Source organism: Aquarana catesbeiana, linkage group LG07, assembly GCF_042186555.1.
Source record: "Aquarana catesbeiana isolate 2022-GZ linkage group LG07, ASM4218655v1, whole genome shotgun sequence".
NCBI classification, from domain to species: Eukaryota; Metazoa; Chordata; class Amphibia; order Anura; family Ranidae; genus Aquarana; species Aquarana catesbeiana.
This window is the reverse complement of record NC_133330.1, coordinates 52420245-52441985: the sequence shown is the minus strand read 5'-3', so window position 1 is coordinate 52441985 and position 21741 is coordinate 52420245. Positions and strand designations below refer to the sequence as shown.

At 41.0% G+C, this 21741-nt stretch overlaps 1 protein-coding gene across 13 annotated transcripts in view; it reads left to right on the top strand.

Annotated features, from left to right (window-relative positions):
* Positions 1-21741, top strand: part of CADPS (calcium dependent secretion activator) — a 666812-nt gene that overhangs the window by 182572 nt on the left and 462499 nt on the right. For all 13 annotated transcript variants that reach the window (XM_073592156.1, XM_073592166.1, XM_073592157.1 and 10 more), the window contains exons 2-3: positions 10089-10202; positions 17439-17771. In XM_073592156.1, the coding sequence (XP_073448257.1) occupies positions 10089-10202; positions 17439-17771 (447 nt within the window). The remainder of the gene's footprint in view (positions 1-10088; positions 10203-17438; positions 17772-21741) is intronic.

The window sequence follows — 21741 nt, the reverse complement described above, 5'->3', positions numbered from 1 at the left end:
ACTCGCATAGAGTTTGACAGGCTACTGGCAGCGGGACTGGACAGTGAGTTGTACCCTTGAGATGCAGCTAAACGCCAAGTGCAGTTGTCACCAGAACAGGGTATCCAAATATTAGATTTCCTCTCACCTCCTGTTTCTTGGAAAGCTCAAACCTGTTATGCCCCGTACACACGATCAGATTTTCTGACAACAAAATTGTTGATTTTTTTCCGAAGGATGTTGGCTCAGACTTGTCTTGCATACACACGGTCACAAAAATGTTGGCCCAAAATTCCGAACGTGAGAACGCGGCGACGTACAACACATACGATGAGCCGAGAAAAAGGAACTTCAATAGCCCATGTGGCTCCTTCTTCTTGATTCCGAGCATGCGTGAACTTTTGTGCAACGGACTTGTGTACACACAATTGGACTTTCCGACAACAAGTTTTGTTGTCAGAAAATTTGAGAACCTGCTCTCAAACATTTGTGTACGGAAATTCCGACAGCAAATGTCCGATGGAGCATACACACGGTCGGACTTTCCGACAACAAGCTCACATCAAACATTTCCTGTCGGAGAATCCGACCGTGTGTATGCAGCATTTAGAGTTCCCATCCCTTATTGTACCAAAGACAATAGACTCAAGTAGTAGGGTTGAATTTACCCAGTGGGGACAGAGACAGCAATTAAAACCCAACAGAGGTTCTAGACACTCTCCAAAGCCGTGAAAAATGTTGTTACTTACATTCTAAGGTGGACCTAAATTCAGAAAAAAGGTATTTTAAGGCATTTGTTAGCAAAATCAATCATAAATCATAAAATGCTGGTAGACAGATCTATAGAGAGACAAAAATATGAGACTTCAAGAAAGATTTAAAAATATTATTTACAAAAGGCAGGAAAAAAGACCAGAGAAAAAAATATTTCAGTGTTCCATTATTTGACATATTCCCTAAACAAACTTTTGGCAAATGCATTCATTTATTACATGGAAATTAAATAGGGAACCTTCAACAACCACCTCATTAGATTTAATATATTTGATTAACAGTTTTCAAATAAAGCAATAAGAGTTTAATTGTAAGTGTTCGTAAAATGGAAATGAGAAAAGCTGATGGCTGCTACAAGACAAATTATGGAGAGAAGGAAAATTCCGCAGTGGAAGGTGAAGATTTTTGGCAATGAAAAATAAGGCTGCAGAAAATAACATCTGAGATGAAATTGTAGAAAAATAGCTTGGTTGATCTGAAATTGGAAAGGTTCAAAGTTTTTTTCAATTAAAATTGAAAACATAAGTGAGCAAATTCATGTGAAGTACAAAAGTCAGACCACAAAAGTGGCTCATGGGGTCACGAAGAGTCGGACACGACTAAACGACTGAATAACAATGAGATAGGCAGCGATCACTTGTTGTAGCCAAGAAATTGTTTTCAATTTTAGCAATGGAAAACTCCTCTATGCTGGATTTCATGCAAACAGTTAAACCTTAGATTGTAAGCTCCTTGCGAGCAGTAAGTGGTGTGACTGTACAATATCTAAAATGCTGTATAAATTGTTAGGACTTTAAAAGCCTGAGAAGAAAGAATAAATATATATAATGAAGCTGTTTTACCTGCCAAAGGAATTGCATATCTGTCCATCTTATTCTGGGATTTAAAGAGCTTTGTCACATAACAATCAGGTGGATGACACCACTTATAGAAATGGAATTATTAATATGAATAGAAAATTTGCCAAAAGATAGGCTTTAAAACTCTAGAATGAGTTGGACACATGTCAGTGCTACACAATGGGGTTGATTTACTAAAGCAAGAGAGTACAACATCTGGTGCAACTCTGAATCGAAACCAATCAGCTTCCATGTTTTATTATCAAAGCTTAAAGGGGTTGTAAAGTTTTTTTTTTTTTTTTTTTTAAATAACAAACATGTTATACTTACCTTCACTGTGCAGCTCGTTCTGCACAGAGTGGCCCCGAACCTGGTCTTCTGGGGTCCCTCGGCGGCTGTTTCAGCTCCTCCCCGCAAGCATTTACCACCTTCATGCGAGCTCCCTCGCACGGTGGTGAGTGCTTGCGGGCGCGCTCCCGTGATACAGCCGGCGGCTATAGCCGCTCGCTGTATCACTCGGCCCCGCCCCCCGGCGCACCGCGTCATCGGATGTGATTGACAGCAGCGCGATCCAATGGCTGCGCTGCTTTCAATCCATCCACTGCAGCCAATCAGCGACCAGGCTGAGCTGCAATGAAGATGACGAGCACGAGCAGCGAAGATTCGAGGCGTCAGGTAAGTAAAACGGGGGGCCTGGGGGCGGCGGTACTGTCAAAAGTTTTTTCACCTTAATGCATAGAATGCATTAAGGTGAAAAAATTTTTACCTTTACAACCCCTTTAATTGAACAAGCTGCACCAGATTTTGCACTCTCAAGTCTTAGTAAATCAATCCCAATATAATTTCTAAAACATTTTAATCCAAAAAAGGTCAGTGAATCCCCCTGGCATCCACGGCATATGCTCCTGATCATCTGAATGAAAGGAAAGTCATATGACCAATTTACTTTTATGCAGCTTATGGTACACAAGATAAGGTTTGGTGGAAATAGTGTCATTGTAAGGAATTTGGAGGGCTTTTTTGTGAGTTCAAGTTCTTTGGGATGGGTTCCTTCTTGGCTAAGGGCCAGGAAATGAACAGCAGGAATGTTCCGTAGGAAAGGGAAAATTGTCCAAATGGAGGGAAATTAATAGGGGGGGGGGGGGGGCAAGAATATTGATTCACCCCATTGCCATGGCATGGTATTAGGACTGCATCATTCTAATCTGAGTGCCCCAGGTCTATTGGAAATCTAGCAAGCAACACCCCTGGATCAAAGAAATATACTAAATGATGTAGTGCAACTTTACATAAAATATATCATTCACTTAAAAAAAACACCCAATGTCCATAGCATGATAAAAGTCCATTAAAAAAAAAATCTGTGTTTCCAGCTACCAACATGTATATGCTTGCACACATCTATTGTGCCATGTATGCATCCACTTCGTGCTGAGATTAAATGCTCACCTCCATTTTTTGACCTCTAGGAATATAATAAGGTCAAAATGTGCTTTATGCCACCCTGGTGGCATTTATTAGGACTGCATATCAAGCATACTGTTTATCTCCACTGCATACACTGCTCAGATATATGTATGGTATGTGAAAACAAAGAATAGGACCAACAGTACTCTCTGTATATAACACTTGTTAATACTAAAGGATTAAAATCATATTTAGAGCACTCCAAGTTCTATTAAAACCACATAAACAAAGTATATAGCTCCATTTCTGTCTCGCCACTCCACATTCCCCAAAACAATATGGCCTCAGGATGATGTGACAGGCACGACTCCCCCACTATACACGTTATGTCTGTTTTAAAGGACTTCCTCAGTTGGCCACATCCATCCATGTGTACTTTCCCTCGTGCTAATGTTTGTTATCAACTGATTTTGAACATGTTTTCGTAAACTCTCTTATGAAACCTAAATCCTAGACAAAGATCACATGATCTCTGAGTCCCATGAGTCAGTTATTGTGGTTATGTCTTTAAGGTTGTTATAATGTCAGAGACCCTACAATTACCAGGAGTAATGTGGTTATTTCACATCACTAGACACTGCATAGACTGTAGTTTTCAGTTGGGCATACCCTATCTGCTAAACCGATACATAGGATAGTAGGATCAGCAAGGAACCTCCAGGAAGAGGAGGCTACATAGGTAATGTGCAAATATGACTGCCCCCATATGTATATATATATATATATATATATATATATATATATATATATATATATATATATATATATATATATATATATATATATATATATATAATTAAAAGCTCTAAAGTCAAACAACTGGCTTATTGAACAGTTGATTGGAAACTTGCAGAAGTTACTTGTATGTGGCCCAGAGGCTTAATGGATAGGGCATCAGTCTCTGGCATGTCATTTTTTTGGGGGGGGGGGGGGGGGGAGCGGATACCCTCTTTTTAGACGGTTCCAGCTGCCACTTCCTGCCGGGGCTCCGCGGCACCGGAAGGAAGTTCACCTCTCCCCCCTCCCTCCCTGCAATCTACTGGGACACGTCACAGGTCCCAGAAGATTGCCTGGCCATTCACAGCGTGGCTCGCGCATGCACAGTGCGTGCTCGGGCAGTGAAGCCACAGCCGGGCACCCACAGTTACAATGCTGGTGCCGCAGAGAGGAGGGGGAGAGGACTGGGGCTTCATTCGCCCACATCGCTGGACCTTGGGACAGGTGAGTGTCCGATTATTAAAAGTCAGCAGCTACACTTTTTGTAGCTGCTGACTTTTAAATGGGTGGCACTCCGCTTTAAAGCAGACTTCCAGCTAAAGTAGTGGGTCAGCCAAACATAAGGTAAATTTAAACATGCTTGGGATAAAAATATGTCTATCCTCAAACAAAAATGTAAAAAAAATTCAACCAGCCCTCCAAACTAAAAAAAAAAATCCCCTGGTCCTTTTCTTCCATCACTGTATTTAACATGGAGCCAATTTTGGACCTCACAATTATTAAGAAGCATGTTCATGAAATATATGTTTTTTCTACAGTATATATATATATATATATATATATATATATATATATATATATATATAGTTGTGCTCATAAGTTTACATACCCTGACAGAATTTTTGATTTTTTGGCCATTTTTCTGAGAATATGAATGATAACACAAAAACGTTTCTTTCACTCATGGTTAGTGTTTGGCTGAAGCCATTTATTATCAATCAACTGTGTTTACTCTTTTTAAATCACAATGGCAACAGAAACTACCCAAATGACCCTGATCAAAAGTTTACATACCCCAGTTCTTAAAACCGTGTTTTGCCCCTTTAACATCAATGACAGCTTGAAGTCTTTTGTGGTTTTTGTGGATGAGGCTCTTTATCTTCTCAGATGGTAAAGCTGGCCATTCCTCTTGGCAAAAAGCCTCCAGTTCCTGTAAATTCTTGGGCTGTTTTGCATGAACTGCACGTTTGAGATCTCCCCAGAGTGGCTCAATGATATTGAGGTTAGGAGACTGAGATGGCCACTCCAGAACTTTCACTTTATTTTGTTGTAGCCAATGACAGGTCAACTTGGCCTTGTGTTTTGGATCATTGTCATGTTGGAATGTCCAGGTACGTCCCATGCGCAGCTTCTTGGCTGATGAATGCAAATGTTCCTCCAGTATTTTTTGATAACATACTGTGTTCATCTTGCCAACAATTTTGACCAAATTTCCTGTGCCTTTGTAGCTCACACATCCCCAAAACATCAGCGATCCACCTCTGTATTTCACAGTAGAAATGGTGTACCTTTCATCATAGACCTTGTTGACTCCTCTCCAAATGTAGCGTTTATAGTTGTGGCCAAAAAGCTCAATTTTAGTCTCATCACTCCAAATGACTTTGTGCCAGAAGGTTTGAGGCTTGTCTCTGTGCTGTTTGGCGTATTGTAAGCAGGATACTTTGTGGCATCTGTGTAGTAATGGGTTTCTTCTGGCGACTCGATCATGCAGTCCATCTTTCTTAAAGTGCCTCCTTATTGTGCATCTTGAAACAGCCACACTACATATTTTCAGAGAGTCCTGTATTTCACCTGAAGTTATCTGTGGGTTTTTCTTTGCATCCCGAACAATTTTCCTGGCAGTTGTGGCTGAAATTTTAGTTGGTCTACCTGACCGTGGTTTGGTTTCAACAAAACCACTCATTTTCCACTTCTTGATTAGAATTTGAACACTGCTGATTGGCATTCTCAATTCCTTGGATATCTTTTTATATCCCTTTCCTGTTTTATACAGTTCAGCTACCTTTTGTGATTAACCCAGGACCCCCACATCCAGCATCTTCACCTCCAAGATCATCTGAGACCAGCTACCCAGACAGCTGCTGCAACAATCTGTATGTATAACCAAAGAATTTCTGCACAAACTGTCAGAAACCATCTCAGGGAAGCTCATCTGCATGCTTGTCGTCCTCATCAGGGTTTCGACCTGACTGCATTTCGTCGTCATAACCAACTTGAGTGGGCAAATGCTCACATTTGATGGCGTCTGGCACTTTGGAGAGGTGTACTCTTTACGGGTGAATCCCGGTTTTCACTGTACATAGCAGATGGCAGACAGCGTGTATGGCGTTGTGTGGGTGAGCGGTTTGCTGATGTCAACGTTGTGGATCAAGTGGCCCATGGTGGCGGTGGGGTTATGGTATGGGCAGGCATATGCTATGGAAAACAAACACAGGTACATTTTATTGATGGCATTTTGAATGCACGGAGATACCGTGATGAGATCCTGAGGCCCATTGTTGTGCCATTTATCCACGACCATCACCTCATATTGCAGCATGATAATGCACGGCCCCATGTTGCAAGGATCTGTACACAATTCCTGGAAGCTGAAAACCTCCCAGTTCTTGCATGGCCAACATACTCACTGGACATGTCACCCATTGAGCATGTTTGGGATGCTCTGGATCAGAGTATACGACAGCATGTTTCAGTTCCTGCCAATATCCAGCAACTTCGCACAGCGATTGAAGAGGAATGGACCAACATTCCACAGGCCACAATATACAACCTGATCAACTCTATGTGAAGGAGATGTGCTGCACTGCGTGAGGCAAATGATGGTCACACCAGATACTGACTGGTTTTCGGACCCCCCCCCCCCCCCCAATACAGTAAAACTGCACCATTTTATAGTGGCCTTTTATTGTGGCCAGCCTAAGGCACACCTGTGCAATAATCATGCTGTCTAATCAGCATCTTGATATGCCACACCTGTGAGGTGGATGGATTATCTCGGCAAAGGAGAAGTGCTCACTAACATAGATTTAGACAGATTTGTGAACAATATTTGAGAGAAATAGGCCTTTTGTGTACATAAAAAAAGTCATAGATCTTTGAGTTCAGCTCATGATAAATAGGGGCAAAAGTGTTGCGTTTATAATTTTGCTCAGTGTGATATATATATATATATATATATATATATATATATATATATATATATATATATATAATTTTTTTTTAACAGAAAACAGTAGGGCAAGGGAAAAAAAACCCTGCCTTTCAAAACATTTTTTTTTATTCTCTTTTTTCCACTTGAAATGTGTAATTCGGTAAACAGAAATCTCCTGAGCACTTAAGATACACAGCCTAAGCTCCCCATGCCGGCCAAAGTGCAGGAAACAAATGCATATTTACAGTTGGATTGCAGACTCGCTAGAATTTTTATGCTTGTAATATGGAATTGTGAAATCCAGCAGCAGAGAGCTTGCTTTAGATCTTTTTGTGTGGTCACTGATCCCTTGCTGCATAAAAGAAGGTGCCAGGTGCTGGAAATAAAGAGAGTTAATCTACATAAGCAAAATATCCAGAATGCAAGCACCAAAGAAGCTTATGAATACTTCATTTTTGTAAAGAATTCTGTCATCTAAATGCGTAAAAAAAAAAAAAAAAAGCTTACAGTAAATCAGACACTGAGTTATGCTGTATGATTTAATGATGCCATTACTGCCCAGTAAAATGACTGGTTCCATTCCCTTTCAAAGTCAAAAGCATCTTGTAAGGCCAGTGGCACCTGAGTTGACCTGCTTTGGGTGCTTTGGGTGTGTTCTCTTTAGCTAACCTATAGTGTTCTGCAAATCCTTTGTTGTCTATTAAATGTATGTTTGTAAAACAATAAATATATATATATATATATATATATATATATATATATATATATATATATATATAAAAAAAACGTGTATGCAACATCATCAAACAATAACGTTGAAAAATAAGGCTATTCCAAACCCAATGTAAAGTTCCATATAAGGAATCCATTTACCTGCCAAAAGAAGAGCACAGTAAGGATGGTGATCTGATTTTCTATGCTGTATTTTCAGTACAGCCTGGTGACCTCGCTGCCCTCATTCTGTGATTGAACAGTGAAGGAGCAGAAGTGGAATGATGAGGTCATTTATCTCTCTCTCTCTTTCTGTTAGCATGTGCCTTGTTAGCACATGTACTCTTCAGCACACCCAATTGGCCCCTAATGCTGGCCATTCTTTTTCCAGTGCTGCTGTGCAAGAATGAAAAGTGGTTGATACTAATTTAAATTCAAATATCCTAGTTGCATTTATATATTTTTTTATTTTAGAGGATACATACCTGCATTTACTGGTGGTGGAAGCTCAGCTGTAAGGCTTCTCTGAGTACTTGAATGTATTCAGCCCTTTTACATTGTAGTTTCAGACACGGAGACCCAGGATGTGTTAGATGGATCACAGAAAAGAGTTCCAAGCACGTCATTTGGAACTTGTGTTTATGGGGTTACAATAAATCTCAGCAGTTCTAAGACCCCTTTCACACTGAGGCGCTTTGCAGGCCCATTTCAAGTTCCATGTTTAAAGAATCAGAACAATTAGGGTACTATAGGCATACATACTGTGTATCATCAGTGTATCATCAGTGTAAATCCTGTGTATCATCAGTGTTGCAAAGGTGCCTGTTAATTTATAAGGTCCCAGGTCATTGGTTTGAGGCTAAAGTGAACGCTGATCCAATAAACTTGAGCCTTTTGGATATTTAATAACACTTTTCATGATCAATGATCACTTATTCAGATTAATGTGCAGCGCAGAATTCACTCACAGCTGGATCGAGAGGTACACAGCTGCGAAAGTGTGTGGAAATTTATAGAAGATCATGAGTACAAAGCATTATATTTACAAAGTGCTTCCTGAACTCTCTAATGAATATTGGATCAATGCACAGAACATCAGGTTGAATATTTTATGAACTCCTCAGTGGATTGACCAAATATTCATGGCACTTTGCAAAATTTCACTTTTTTAACATAGATGCTGTATAAATATTTTAAATCTTATACATTTTATATACAAATCTTGCCTTTATATTGTCTAAGTTGCATAGTTGGGATTGCCATCCTGTGTTTACTGAATATTGTGATCTTCGTATTCTACTATCAATTCTTAGGCATATCTGACTGCATTTAAAGTATAAATCCAAACAAGGGTAAAAAAGTAAGGGTTACTGGATACTGACAAAGTACATTTAAAATACTGTTTTTACATTGTGTCTAAAAATTATGCTGTAAAATAGTCCTGCAAACAACATTTTAGTGTTGTTCTATGTCATGCTTAAGGCTGAATTCCAGGATTATAAAACATTGGGGTTTATTTCCTAAAGGCAAATCCACTTTGCACTACAAGTGCACTGCAAGTAGTGCTGTAGTAAGACCAGTCACTGCTGCTCTCTCTCTCTCTTGCACAGGGTCCCTGGTCTTGTATCTGCTCCCTCCTGTAGTTTTCGGCAGGCAGCCTGTAGTAGGAGGAATTGTTGGGTTGTTCCCTGCTCTATTCACAAGCTATAGCATTTGATGAACACCAAATGGGATTAAAATCCTTTGTGGCTATTAAAGAAGAAAAAAAAAAAAATATATATATATACATATATATATATATATATATATATATATATATATATATAAAATAATATTTAATTGCATTTTTTGTGCCTGAGGTTCAAATTTAAATCATTATTTACCCTCTTAGTTCAGCACTGTAGCTGTACTTTTTTCTGCTAAGTGGTAAAATCCTTTAGCTGGCAGCACTAGAAGAGCCGGACTGCTGCTCTCACACACAAGCTAAAACCCAGCAATCCTAAATGCCCCCATAAACGCTGATCTAATCAACATTTCTACTCAGGAAGTGAAAATGATGTTGATTAGAACAGTATTTAGTGGGGACCTGTTCCTCAATAGGAGAGCAGATTCATTGCTTTTCCATAAGAGCTTTGTTCTGACTCTCATATGTGCTGGTAGCACATGGTTGTGAAGTTAGCTGATAGAAAAGAAAAAAAGAGACGTTTTATTACTGTATAAATGGTATAGCCTGGCTGCATTACAGTAATAAATTAGGAGGGTTCAGTAGGGCTTTAATAATTCATTACTTTATTACTTTAATAATTAATTTTCTTTGAATGGCCTGTAAGGAGATGCTGGTAGCTCCACCATGGAATCATGCTTAATATTCCATGTCTTCTCTCTTATAGATTAGTAAGCAGCAACTACAGACTGTTAAGGATCGTTTCCAAGCCTTCTTCAATGGAGAAACACAGATTGTGGCTGATGAGGCCTTTATGAATGCAGTACAGAGTTACTATGAGGTAAGAGGTCACATGAACATTATTTAAATTTTACGCCTGTGTCTTTCCAGATGATTTTTTTTATCAGTCAACTTACCTAGTTTGGATAGTTTGTAGGACTACCATAGCAACTGTATACATGCAAGATATGTTATGGAGTTTTTTACAGACTCACTCCAGCTTTAATTGGAATTCTGGGGTTTAGAAATACATTTACATTCACTCCTGTCTGCAAACTCATATCCTTTGCTAACATCTTTAGGAGTATGTGACACTATGAGCACATACAACTTGATGACAATTCTAATGCAACTGTTAAAAAAAATGTGCTTGGACATAGGAATGCAAAACATTGTACCCCTGTACAACATTTCCAAAAGACGGGGAAAAAAACAGGGACACAGATAGGCATAAAAATCTGACAGGGGATGCCTTGTCTACTGTTCTACTGTTTTGCTGTTGGAGAGATCCCCTCACTTCCTGTCTGGTAAAATGTCAGAAACACAGGAAGTGAGGGCAAATCTTTCTAACACAGCACTAAAAACCTGAAAGGGATTCTAACTCTGCCCCACTCTATCCACGGCTAATGAAAGAGTTTTGGCTGGAAATACTGTGCACTTGAAGAAGTAACTTTACTCCCCCCTATCCCCTATGGTTGCCCCACCTTACATGTTTTTCTGGGTTATCCACAAAAAATATGTTCATATGCCCAGTGAATACAGCGGTGTCTAGTAGGGTTTGACTGCTCCACTGTCACACGTTCCTTCACCTCCATCTTATTCTCTGATGTCATTGGGAGCTGGCTATCTCCTCCAGGTTCTTTCGGCCAACCCCATGATGACACATATTTGCCCTGGCACGTCATCAGGGGGGCTGCTGCAAGAACTAAGAAGAGACAATCAGCCTCCTGATGATGCCTTGTGGCACATGCACTGTGGAAGACCCCAAGGCCTTCCAGGATGCATAACATAGGTATCCCTGGAGACCGTGGGCAGCCGAATACAAAGTTCACACTTAGGTGGGAATCCAGGAAGTATAGGGAAGATTTCCAACAAAAAGCCTCCATACTGGTATCTGACATGGTTCTAAAGGCAGAAGGTTTTTTTATTTAATGCATTCTATGCATTTAGGTGAACAACCTTCTGCAAGCAAGGTCCCCCCCATCCCCCGTCCAGTCTCCCTTATTCTTACCTGAGCCTGAATTTGATCCAGCAATGTGCGCAAGAGCAATGGCTCTCTCTGCTCTCTTCCTTCCCATTGGCTCAGACACAGCAGTGGGAGTCATTGGCTCCCACTGTCAATCACAGCCAGTGAGGAGGGAGGGGGCCCAGGCACGCTCTATGTGTTTTATGGACAAACAAAGCTGGCTCGGGAGTGAGCATGCTCTAATGCCCTCATAGCAAACAGCCTGCTATAGGGGCACTCGGCAGGGGGGCAGGAGCCAGGAGTTTTGTCAGGGGACCTGAGAAGAGCAGGATCGAGGCTGGTCTGTGCAATGATTTTGCAATGGTAAGTATGATAACGCCTTTACAATCACTTTAAATAGAGAATCAGGCCGTTCAGGGCTCTCCATATAATATACATATCCAGGTCTTTGTGGGTGTTGAAGTGACACGTCAACGGATAGTGTCATCGTTTACAAATGCAAAAAAAAAAGCATCTCCTTTGCCTTATTAGCTCCAAGAGAACATTTTATTATTGTCATTAAAAAAATGCATCATTTCCTCATAGCCCCTATAGAACCCCTTTATCAAGTCAACAGTGACAATGTAACCGACCTGTGACAAATACCTGATCCCTGGCAGCTCATTTCTGATTGGCCAGCAGAAGCATGTTGCATGCAGCAGTCTCAGTCCAGAGAAATCCACTAATCAGTAGCAGGTCCCAAAAATATTTTGTGCTTCCAAAAAAAAAAAAAAAATTCTTCTGTGTTGAATTACTCCACTTTGTATATGAAGTCTTTTTTTTTTTATTACATAAGCCCAATAATATACTTATCCTAAAATAAAATAAAAATATGAAAAAGTCTTATAAAACTCCAACCACAGTGTCTCTTAATGGAAAAGTGCTCAAAAACTTGCTTCAATTCGTACTCCACCACTGTGTGAACAATATGGACTCTTACCAGCAATACCAGCAATACAATACATATATAATACACCTTTAATAATTTGGAGTATCACCCATTTTCTAATAGCAGTAGATGGGATCCACACACATAGTGCTTTATGGAAGTGAGTCAGACACTGATCTCTCAGACACCTTCTCTCTCTCCCCAGAATCACCTCAACCCACTCAAATGGATGTTAAAATCAGATCTCCCATATCCAATGGTGTATATTTCAAGCACTCTCCATGAAGTAATTGCTCCACATGTGAATGAGAAAAAGCGCTCCAATAGTGTGATACCATTCAGAAAATTTATTAAAATTTCAGTAATCCATCACCATTGTACTCACATAAAAACATTTCACAGCAGGCAAAAAGGCAAATCACATCAAGGCAATCCATGCAGTGGTTAGAACATTATCTATGGTCGCGGCGGACCCAGGGGGTATGAATGCTGGTGATACTCTCACCCGCTCCTTGACCCGACCCTCCGCTTCCCAATGTCTCGTCACACCGTCTTACGTCACACGTACGTCAATGTAAATTACATTGAAGGGTGAGAGTATCACCAGCATTCATACTCCCTGGGTCCGCCGCGACCGTAGATAAATGTTCTAACCACTGCATGGATTGCCTTGATGTGATTTGCCTTTTTGCCTGCTGTGAAATGTTTTTATGTGAGTACATAGGTGATGGATTACTGAAATTTTTATACATTTTCTGAATGGTATCACACTATTGGAGCGCTTTTTCTCATTCACATGTGGAGCAATTACTTAATGGAGAGTGCTTGAAATATACACCATTGGATATGGGAGATCTGATTTTAACATCCATTTGATTGGGTTGAGGCGATTCTGGCCAAACACGAGAGTGTGAGGCTAAAGCAGCTGGTGAGTGCGTTTTTTTGAGGGGAGTGGAATCACGGCACTGAGGTGTGGTGGATAATTACAAGAATCACTTTTTCTCATACTGGAGATTTTATCACTATTTGGACTTTCGTTCACACTGTTTATGGACTTTTTTTAAGGCATCAAATATTTTTTCAGCAGTGATTTATAAATTTCACACTTGTCACGGGGTGTTAATCATTTGTTTATTCGCTTTATTTAGGTTTTGAGTTTATATATACACATTTTTCATCATTTATTGTTCATTGCACTGTGGTATTGATCATAGGGTCACATCATCATCAATACTATATTCATTTTTCACTTATAATGTACATACATTATTTTAAAGCACAGATGTTTACAGAACTAAACTTTTGAATGGATGTCAATAACTGCAGGAAACTTCTATCGCGATGTCCTTATCATTCACTATAAATCTTAAATCTGCTTTGGTAATCTACTTATACATTAATAATCCAATAAGGGTATCTGATATTGTAAAGGTTATCTGCATGCTGTAGTGACAGTAAATGGTCCCGATACTGCCAGGAAACTGTTCTTAGATGTTTTATGTTGCGCGTCCCCTGCCGTTCATCTCTACTGTGCTGACTTTTATACTCTCCAACATGCTCGATGGATGCTTAGAGCGCAGCATGACGACCTGTAGATTCTCATATAATAGGAACTGCAGGTTTCTGATTACAGGGTAAATTAATATTATGCAAAATATACAGTAAAAAGGGCCTGAAATTTGTGTCTTTGTTGGATATATTGTTATCGTCTAATGCAAAACATTTATAATATAATTTATTGTGATTTGCAAACTATATCCTAGTAAAATAGGAATTAAAATAAGTGCTGTAATTAAAGGGGTTGTAAAGGTTTGCGTTTTTTCACCTTAATGCATCCTATGCATTAAGGTGAAAAAAACATCCGACAATACCGGCCCCCCCAGCCCCCCCCCCATTTTACATACCTGAGCCCCTAAACCTACTGCGCTCGCCCCCCATATCCTCTTCGCCGCTCAGCCTGGTCATTGATTGGCTAGAGTGGATTGATTGAAAGCACCGCAGCCATTGGCTCGCGCTGCTGTCAATCACATCCAATGATGCGGCATGCTGGGGGGTGGGGCCGAGTAATACAGTGAGCGGCTATAGCCGCCGGCTGTATCACGATAGCGCGCCCGCAAGAACTCACCACCATGCGAGAGAGCTCGCATGAAGGTGTTTAGTTCTTGCGGGGAGGAGCTGAGACAGCCGCCGAGGGACCCCAGAAGACCAGGTTCGGGGCTACTCTGTGCAAAACGAGCTGCACAGTGGAGGTAAGTATAACATGTTTGTTATTTTGAAAAAAAAAAACAATTTCCTTTACAACCCCTTTAAGTCTGTCATTTATATAGCCGCACCCCCTGCCTTTCTTAAACCCCCCCAGAACCTATTTTTTAAAAATGTATTTTACACGTAGCTTAGTGTTTTTCCACTTTTGCAGTCAAATTTGGGAAAAAAAAACATTGTACTAAAAAAAAAAATAAAATAAAAAATATATAATTTTTCTTTATATGTTTCTAAAGAAAAGGTATAAGGTTGATTGTAAGAATTTCTAGATAGTCTCACAGTGCCTTTGTCTCCACACAGATTGAGCTATACCTCACATACAATGCAGGAGGGCAGTTTCTAAATCTGTAACCCTTTCAGGACAGACAGGGTTCAGATCTAGTTTACAGCTAATAATGAAGAACTGCAAACACAGAAGAGATGCATTATTATATTAAACATTAATCCACAGTCCCCTCCCAAACAATACAAAGCAGGGAGAGCCTGTAGGGATTTTTAAGCAAGAGAAAGCACTTAAAGCGGTCGTAAAGGGCATTTTTTTTATTAATGAAGAACCCCTTTGACATCCCACAGGCAGGATAGCACCTCCAGAAGCCGGGGGGGGGGGTAAATGTCACCCCTTGGCTGAGTCCTAAAACGGGGGGACCAAGCAACTATATTGGGCACTAGACACTATTGTCTTGTTGAAGTTTAATTTTAGATAACTTAGAGTTAGGGGTCCTAGATACCATAGGAGATCACTTACAGATTTTCTAGAACAGTGTCAGAACATTTAAGCCCACCCAGCAACACTGTAAGCACGTTCCCAAATTTCAGTGCTCCCTCCAAGTGATTCACCTGGCCCTCCATAGAGACCAGCCTTCTATCTGGCTCTGTCCAGCAAGGGGCCTCCCCTGGGTCTCCTCCTGGGCACAGCTTCCTCCAGACCAGGCAGGACAGCTTCAGGACCACTTCAGCACACATTAGGCCCTAAAATAGGCTATTGGGCCTAATAGCAGTGCTCTATCCAGCAGCACCTCCTCAAGCCTAAACCCCCTACTGGATTGGATGAAGAAAATATGAATAATTATAATTTAGTTTTGTTTGTGAAATCTCATTCTATGACCAGTGATACCAGTGACATCTACTGGAAACAGTGAGAAATCACAAGTCAACTTAAAGCAGAGCTCCATCCAAAAGGGGAAGTTCTGCTTTAATGCCTCCTACCCCTCCTCTTCACTAAACGGCTCTATTTTTAGAGGAGGGGGAGCGGGTGGTTTTCACCTAGGCAATCCCAGCGAAAGTGCTCCTCTCCCCCTTCTTTGCTCCCCCTCCCTCCCCGCATTCTTCTGGGACACGTCAGAGGTCCCATAAGACTGTGGGGCCATTCACAATGCACAGCACAGCTTGCACATGGGCAGTGGGCACCCGGCTGTGAAGCTGCAAACTGTCACAGCCAGTTGCCCACAGTTAAAATGCCAGCACCGGGGACAGAAGACCAAGGAAAGGAACGGCTCGCTGGATCTTGGGACAGGTAAGTGTCTGCTTATTAAAAGTCAGCAGCTACAGTTTTTGTAGCTGCTGACTTTTATTAAAAACAAATTTGACTGGAGCTGCTCTTTAAGTTTAGAGAAAAACCAGTTGAAGAACCACAGCCCTGACAAAAACTAAATTGACATAGTAGCCCCTGATTAGGACAAGGGGGCTACATTAAAATAATATGGTACACTTACTGGCTCTGTAAAACTCTATTGCACAGAGCAGCTCAGAATGTTCTCTTCTGGGGTCCCCCTGCAGACACTTTTGGCTACTCATCTTTTCTGTGTGCCACCATAGTAAGTCGCTTCCTATGGTGGCACACCTGCAGGTTCACCCCCAAGCTTGACTGTGTGCATTCATTGACACACATAGCGCAGCTCGCCCCCACCCCCTCTCCCTCCTTGAAGGATTTCATTGACAGTGGCAGGAGACAGTGGCTCCCACTGCTGAATTTGAGCCTGTGAGGAGGGAGAGAGAGACCAGCTCTGCTGCAGGTGGGCACAGCGCTGGATCGAGATAGGACTCAGGTAAGTAAAAAGGGAGGCGAGGGGGCAATATGGGACACTTTTACCATAATGCCCTCAATGCAGGAATTGTGGTCACTGACAGGATCTCCTGGTAAGAAACTTTGCAGCAGGTTCACAATTGTATACAGTGAGGTATGCCACCAAACGTGCTGAAAAACTGATTTTGGGTTTTCTAGCACTTTAATAACACCCGTGTAATATAAAGTGTTACTTAAACCAGGACCCCGCATTCACTATATCTGGTCTCCCATAGTACACGGAACATGGAAATGCAATTATTTTAGTAAATATAAACTGCTAAATACCTTTTGTCATCAGTAGTATATAGCAGTCTTGTGACTTCAATCAGTGTCCGGCTGAGCACTGGTTAAAGCTTGTAGGAGGAGTTTTCATTCTCCTCCGACTGTCCCATGAGGCTGCAGGACCCCTGACCCTCTGTCTGGAAAGTGCTGATTGGCCCGGTGCTGATCACATGCACTCTCCCAAGAAAAGAAAACTGCCTAGCAATACACACCAAACTGAGCATGTGCAGAGTGCCCCAAGGCTCAGTACTATCAGGAGATGGATTGGGGGCAGTGGAAGAAGGGGCGGACCAGAGAAGACAGGATCAAACAGATTTTTTACACACTGGAGAGAATTAACCCCTTAGGTTCCACAGTGAGTATAAGAACCATGCTTTTCTGCATATACAGACAGATTTTACTGTTGTGGGTTTAGTAACACTTTAAGGAAAAGACTTAAAACCAGTAACCTGTCAGTATAAACCATAAATAGTCATTGAAATGTCTATTTCATTCATTCATTGGGTCTATTTAATTTATTGACAGTCCTATTAAAAGCCAGTTTATCCAGTAACATCTGTATCTGAAATTGCAGGTTTTTCTGAAGAGTGACCGCGTGGCGAGAATGGTGCAAAGCGGGGGCTGCTCCGCCAATGACTCCCGTGAGGTCTTCAAAAAACACATAGAAAAAAGGGTAAGGAGTCTCCCGGAGATCGATGGCCTCAGCAAGGAGACTGTTTTGAGCTCCTGGATCGCTAAATTTGATGCCATCTACCGAGGAGAAGAAGACCCCCGGAAACAGCAAGCCAGGATGACCGCCAGCGCCGCATCGGAACTTATCCTCAGCAAGGAACAGCTATACGAAATGTTTCAGCAGATTCTGGGGATCAAGAAGTTTGAACATCAGCTGCTCTACAATGCATGCCAGGTAAGACGCCATGTATGATTTATGGAGATTGCTTTGTTCCTTTGGGTCTCTTAAATCTTTTATGTCAGATCAGAACTCTAGCAGACCAGTGCATCCATCAGCTGGGTTGCACGTTCTCGGCTTGCCTAGCCAGAGATATGCTTGGAACCAAAAAAAACATTAAGCAGCTTAGCACACAGCTTTTGTCAATAATTACACTGTTATGTTTGTTATTCTGCCTGGGATAGATAAAAGATGATGGAGACAAAATGTACTCTATCCATATTAACCTTTATTGTGACAAAGGACATAATACCCAACCGTCCCAGTTTTACCGGGCTTGTCTGAAGTTGTAGTCAATTTGGAGGACTTGGATAAATTGTGGGTTGGGATTAGTGCACTCTTCTTTTTAAAATTTGATAAGAATAACAAATGTTTTTACATAGTTGGAAGGACAAATATTTTTGTTGATAACTGTACTGCTTGATTACGATTAAAACAATTTAATCCAATACCCGGTTTTGGAACATGGCCCATAGTTGGACATTGTGTTCACCTAGGTACACTTGAATGATGACACTCTTTGGTAAAAGTTCTGCCTCTTGTGTCATCTGATTTTTGGGTCTGCTTTATATCCATTGAGTCTGGTTTATGTTTACTGCTGCTTTTTTGACTGTACAGACTGAGAAACAAGAGAAAAGAGAGATTCTTTCATGTTTTGTGAGTTGTAGAGATTCCTCCAAGTCCTCTCCTCTGCATACCCTTCTTTTTATACTTCATTTGTTGAAGTTAGCTACAAAAGTCCAGAGGTGGGCAGAACGGAAAAAAACAAATAAAAAAAAATATTTTTTTTTGCAGATTGTGAAGCTCGGTTCTGCCCCCTTTACCCCGATGCAGGGGTGGGCGGACCTCCTCTTTAATAAACTAAATTCACAAATAACAACCCTTTCAGCATAACCAGCCTAGCACACCAGGCTTATCATCTAGTATTTCTTATGCCAAGGGGATTTCAGGTGTGCAGCTCTTTGCCATATTAATTCCAACCTGCATGCCTTCAGCATTGGGGGGTGCTTTGAGAAACTGGGGTACTCTTCTAAAAGCACTTGATCTTTGACAATCCACAAACCCAGGAGGTTGTGCTGGCCATTGGAGGGGGCTTCTATTCGACCTAACCCCACTTTTAGTGAATTGGCTTTTATTCATGTATGCAGGTATATAAGTCGAATAAAAGAAATACGCTGGAACTTCAAAAATAAAAAGTGATTGTCATCAGTGAATTTTGAAAAGGAAAGGGGGGAAGGGAAAGTTGGGGGAATATCCAGAAAATATCATATTGAACAGTTATAAATACTCTATTTTGCCAAAAGGATTTGAACGCCTGCCTTTATACGCACATAAACATTAATGGCATCCCAGTCTTAGCCCGTAGATTTCAATATTGAGTTGGCCCACCATTTGCAGCTATAACAGCTTCTTCTGGGAAGGCTGTCCACAACGTTTAGGAGTGTGTCTATGGGAATGTTTGACCATTCTTCAAGTAGCGCATTTGTGAGGTCAGGCACTGATGTTGGACGGGAAGGCCTGGCTCACAGTCTCCGCTCTAATTCATCCCAAAGGTGTTCTATCGATTTGAAGTCAGGACTCTCTGCAGGCCAGTCAAGTTCCTCCAACCCAGACTCGTTCATCCATGTCTTTATAGACCATGCTTTGTGCACTAGTCCAAATCATTTGGTGGAAGGAGAAAGGGGTTATGATGTGGGGTTGTTTTTCAGGGGTTGGGCTTGGCCCCTTAGTTCCAGTGAAGGGCATCTGCATACCATACATTTTGGACAATTTTATGCTCCCAACTTTGTTGGAACAGTTTGGGGATGGCCCCTTATTATTCCAAAATGACTGTGCACCAGTGCACAAAGCAAGGTCCATGAAGACATGGATGAGCGAGTTTGGGGTGCAGGAACTTGACTGGCCTGCACAGAGTCCTGACCTCCACCTGATAGAACACCTTTGGGATGAATTTGAGCGGAGACTGCGAGCCAGACCTTCTCGTCCACCATCAGTGTCTGACCCCACAAATGCACTTCTGGAAGAATGGTCAAACATTCCCATAGACACACTCCTAAACCTTGTGGACAGCCTTCCCAGAAGAGTTGAAGCTGTTATAGCTGCAAAGGATGGACCAACTCAATATTGAACCCTACGGACTAAGACTGGGATAACATTAAAGTTCATGTGTGTGTAAAGGCAGGCGTCCCAAAACTTTTGGTAATATAGTGTGTACCCCTAAATAATATATGGTAGCACTAATTATGTTAAAATACGTTAAGGTTGAATTACTAAACTGGAGAGTGCAAAATCTGGTGCAGCTGTGCATGATAGCCATTCAGATTCTCAAAAAGGGGGGAGTTTGGGACTTTAAATAAGGCACATTATATGTACCTCCATCCCGAGTACGAGTACGTTACCAAAAAAAGGGAGGATGTGGGACTTTAAATGAGGCAATTGACTTGTGGAGGTAGAGTGGTTGGTAAACATTATATATTTGTAACAATAATATAAATAAGATAAAAAAGTATTTTCATATATCTGCACATACACATGCCATAAACGTAATAGATATATATGTGTCAACTTGGCAGCAGATAAGAGATAGTAGGTAATAATAGAGTATAATACAAGGTATTTCCTATTAACAGGCATTGGTAACCCATATGCAACAGAGCTGCTGTAAGATAGATGCACATACATATGAGTGGTTACATACTACTCAATGAATTTTAAATGTATAAAAGATATATATGGGCCAGTGAATAGGTAGTAAGCCAGGCTTGACTGAGCACCCCATGGAAACTCGACGCGTTTCATGGCTATCTGCCATTCATCATGCCAATCAGATTCTAACCTCAGCTTGTTCAATTAAGCTTTGACAAAAGACCTGGAAGCTGATTGGTTTCTATGCAGAGCTGCATGAGATTTTGTACTCTCTGGTTTTAGTAAATCAACCCCTTTGTGGCTGTCTGGATTCTGATTATAATGTCATTGAATTTTCCCGTCACAATTTGAGGCCAGAGGTGGTCTAAAGGTCGAGATGCTCTGTGCCAGCTTCATGGCTTATGCACTCTGGTCTTATTGTGATAAGGGTCACATGACCTGTTAAGCTCATGTACAATTATGGAGCTCTTCTAAGAGGATTGATTTCACGTCTTAATCATATACAGCAACTTCAACTGAATTGTTCTGTCTTGTTGGTTTGAAGACTGTAACTATTTGAGTATTCTAAAGCTGAACACCAAATGTATTAAAAACATAATTTTATTTTGATATATATATTTATTCCAAATTAGTCTTTGCATTTTTAAATATAGATAGTGTAATTATCTGAACACTCTAATATAAAGAAAACCCTGTGTAGTTGGAGAATTAGTGCTGTTTTTGTTTGTTTTGTTTTTAAAAGCCTTCACCCCATCTCAGGAGAATACTTTTTTTTCAAACAAATGAATTAACCATTGCGTATCAAGCACTCAAATCTTGCATGCGCAGTATAAGATTACTGTGAGATATCACAAAATCTCACGTGATATCACAGATTAGGTACAAGACTTCCCTAAAGGCACTGATGACTTTGCCTTCCCATGGGGCATCAGTGGGGCTGGGGCTGCCTTATTACTGCCTTGAGGGAAACCAGGAACCCAGATAGCAAGGATAACATTCCACAAATCTGTGACAGTTTTGAATTGTAAGTCTGTTAAAGTGCTACAGATTTTCACTGGCAAGTTGTACACTCGCAGAGCACTTGAAGCACAAGTTCTAGTTGACACTTTTCCAATTTGTACCAAAGTTGTGTGGCAGGTATCTAGCAAGATCAAACTTGCAGTGGTGAGCCTACAGCAAGAGCTCTGCAAGTCCATAGCATGAAAATTCAGCCACAGTGACCCCTGTGGTGGGATGACTATTGCACAACATAACTGAACCAGAAGTTGCAGCAGACTTGCAG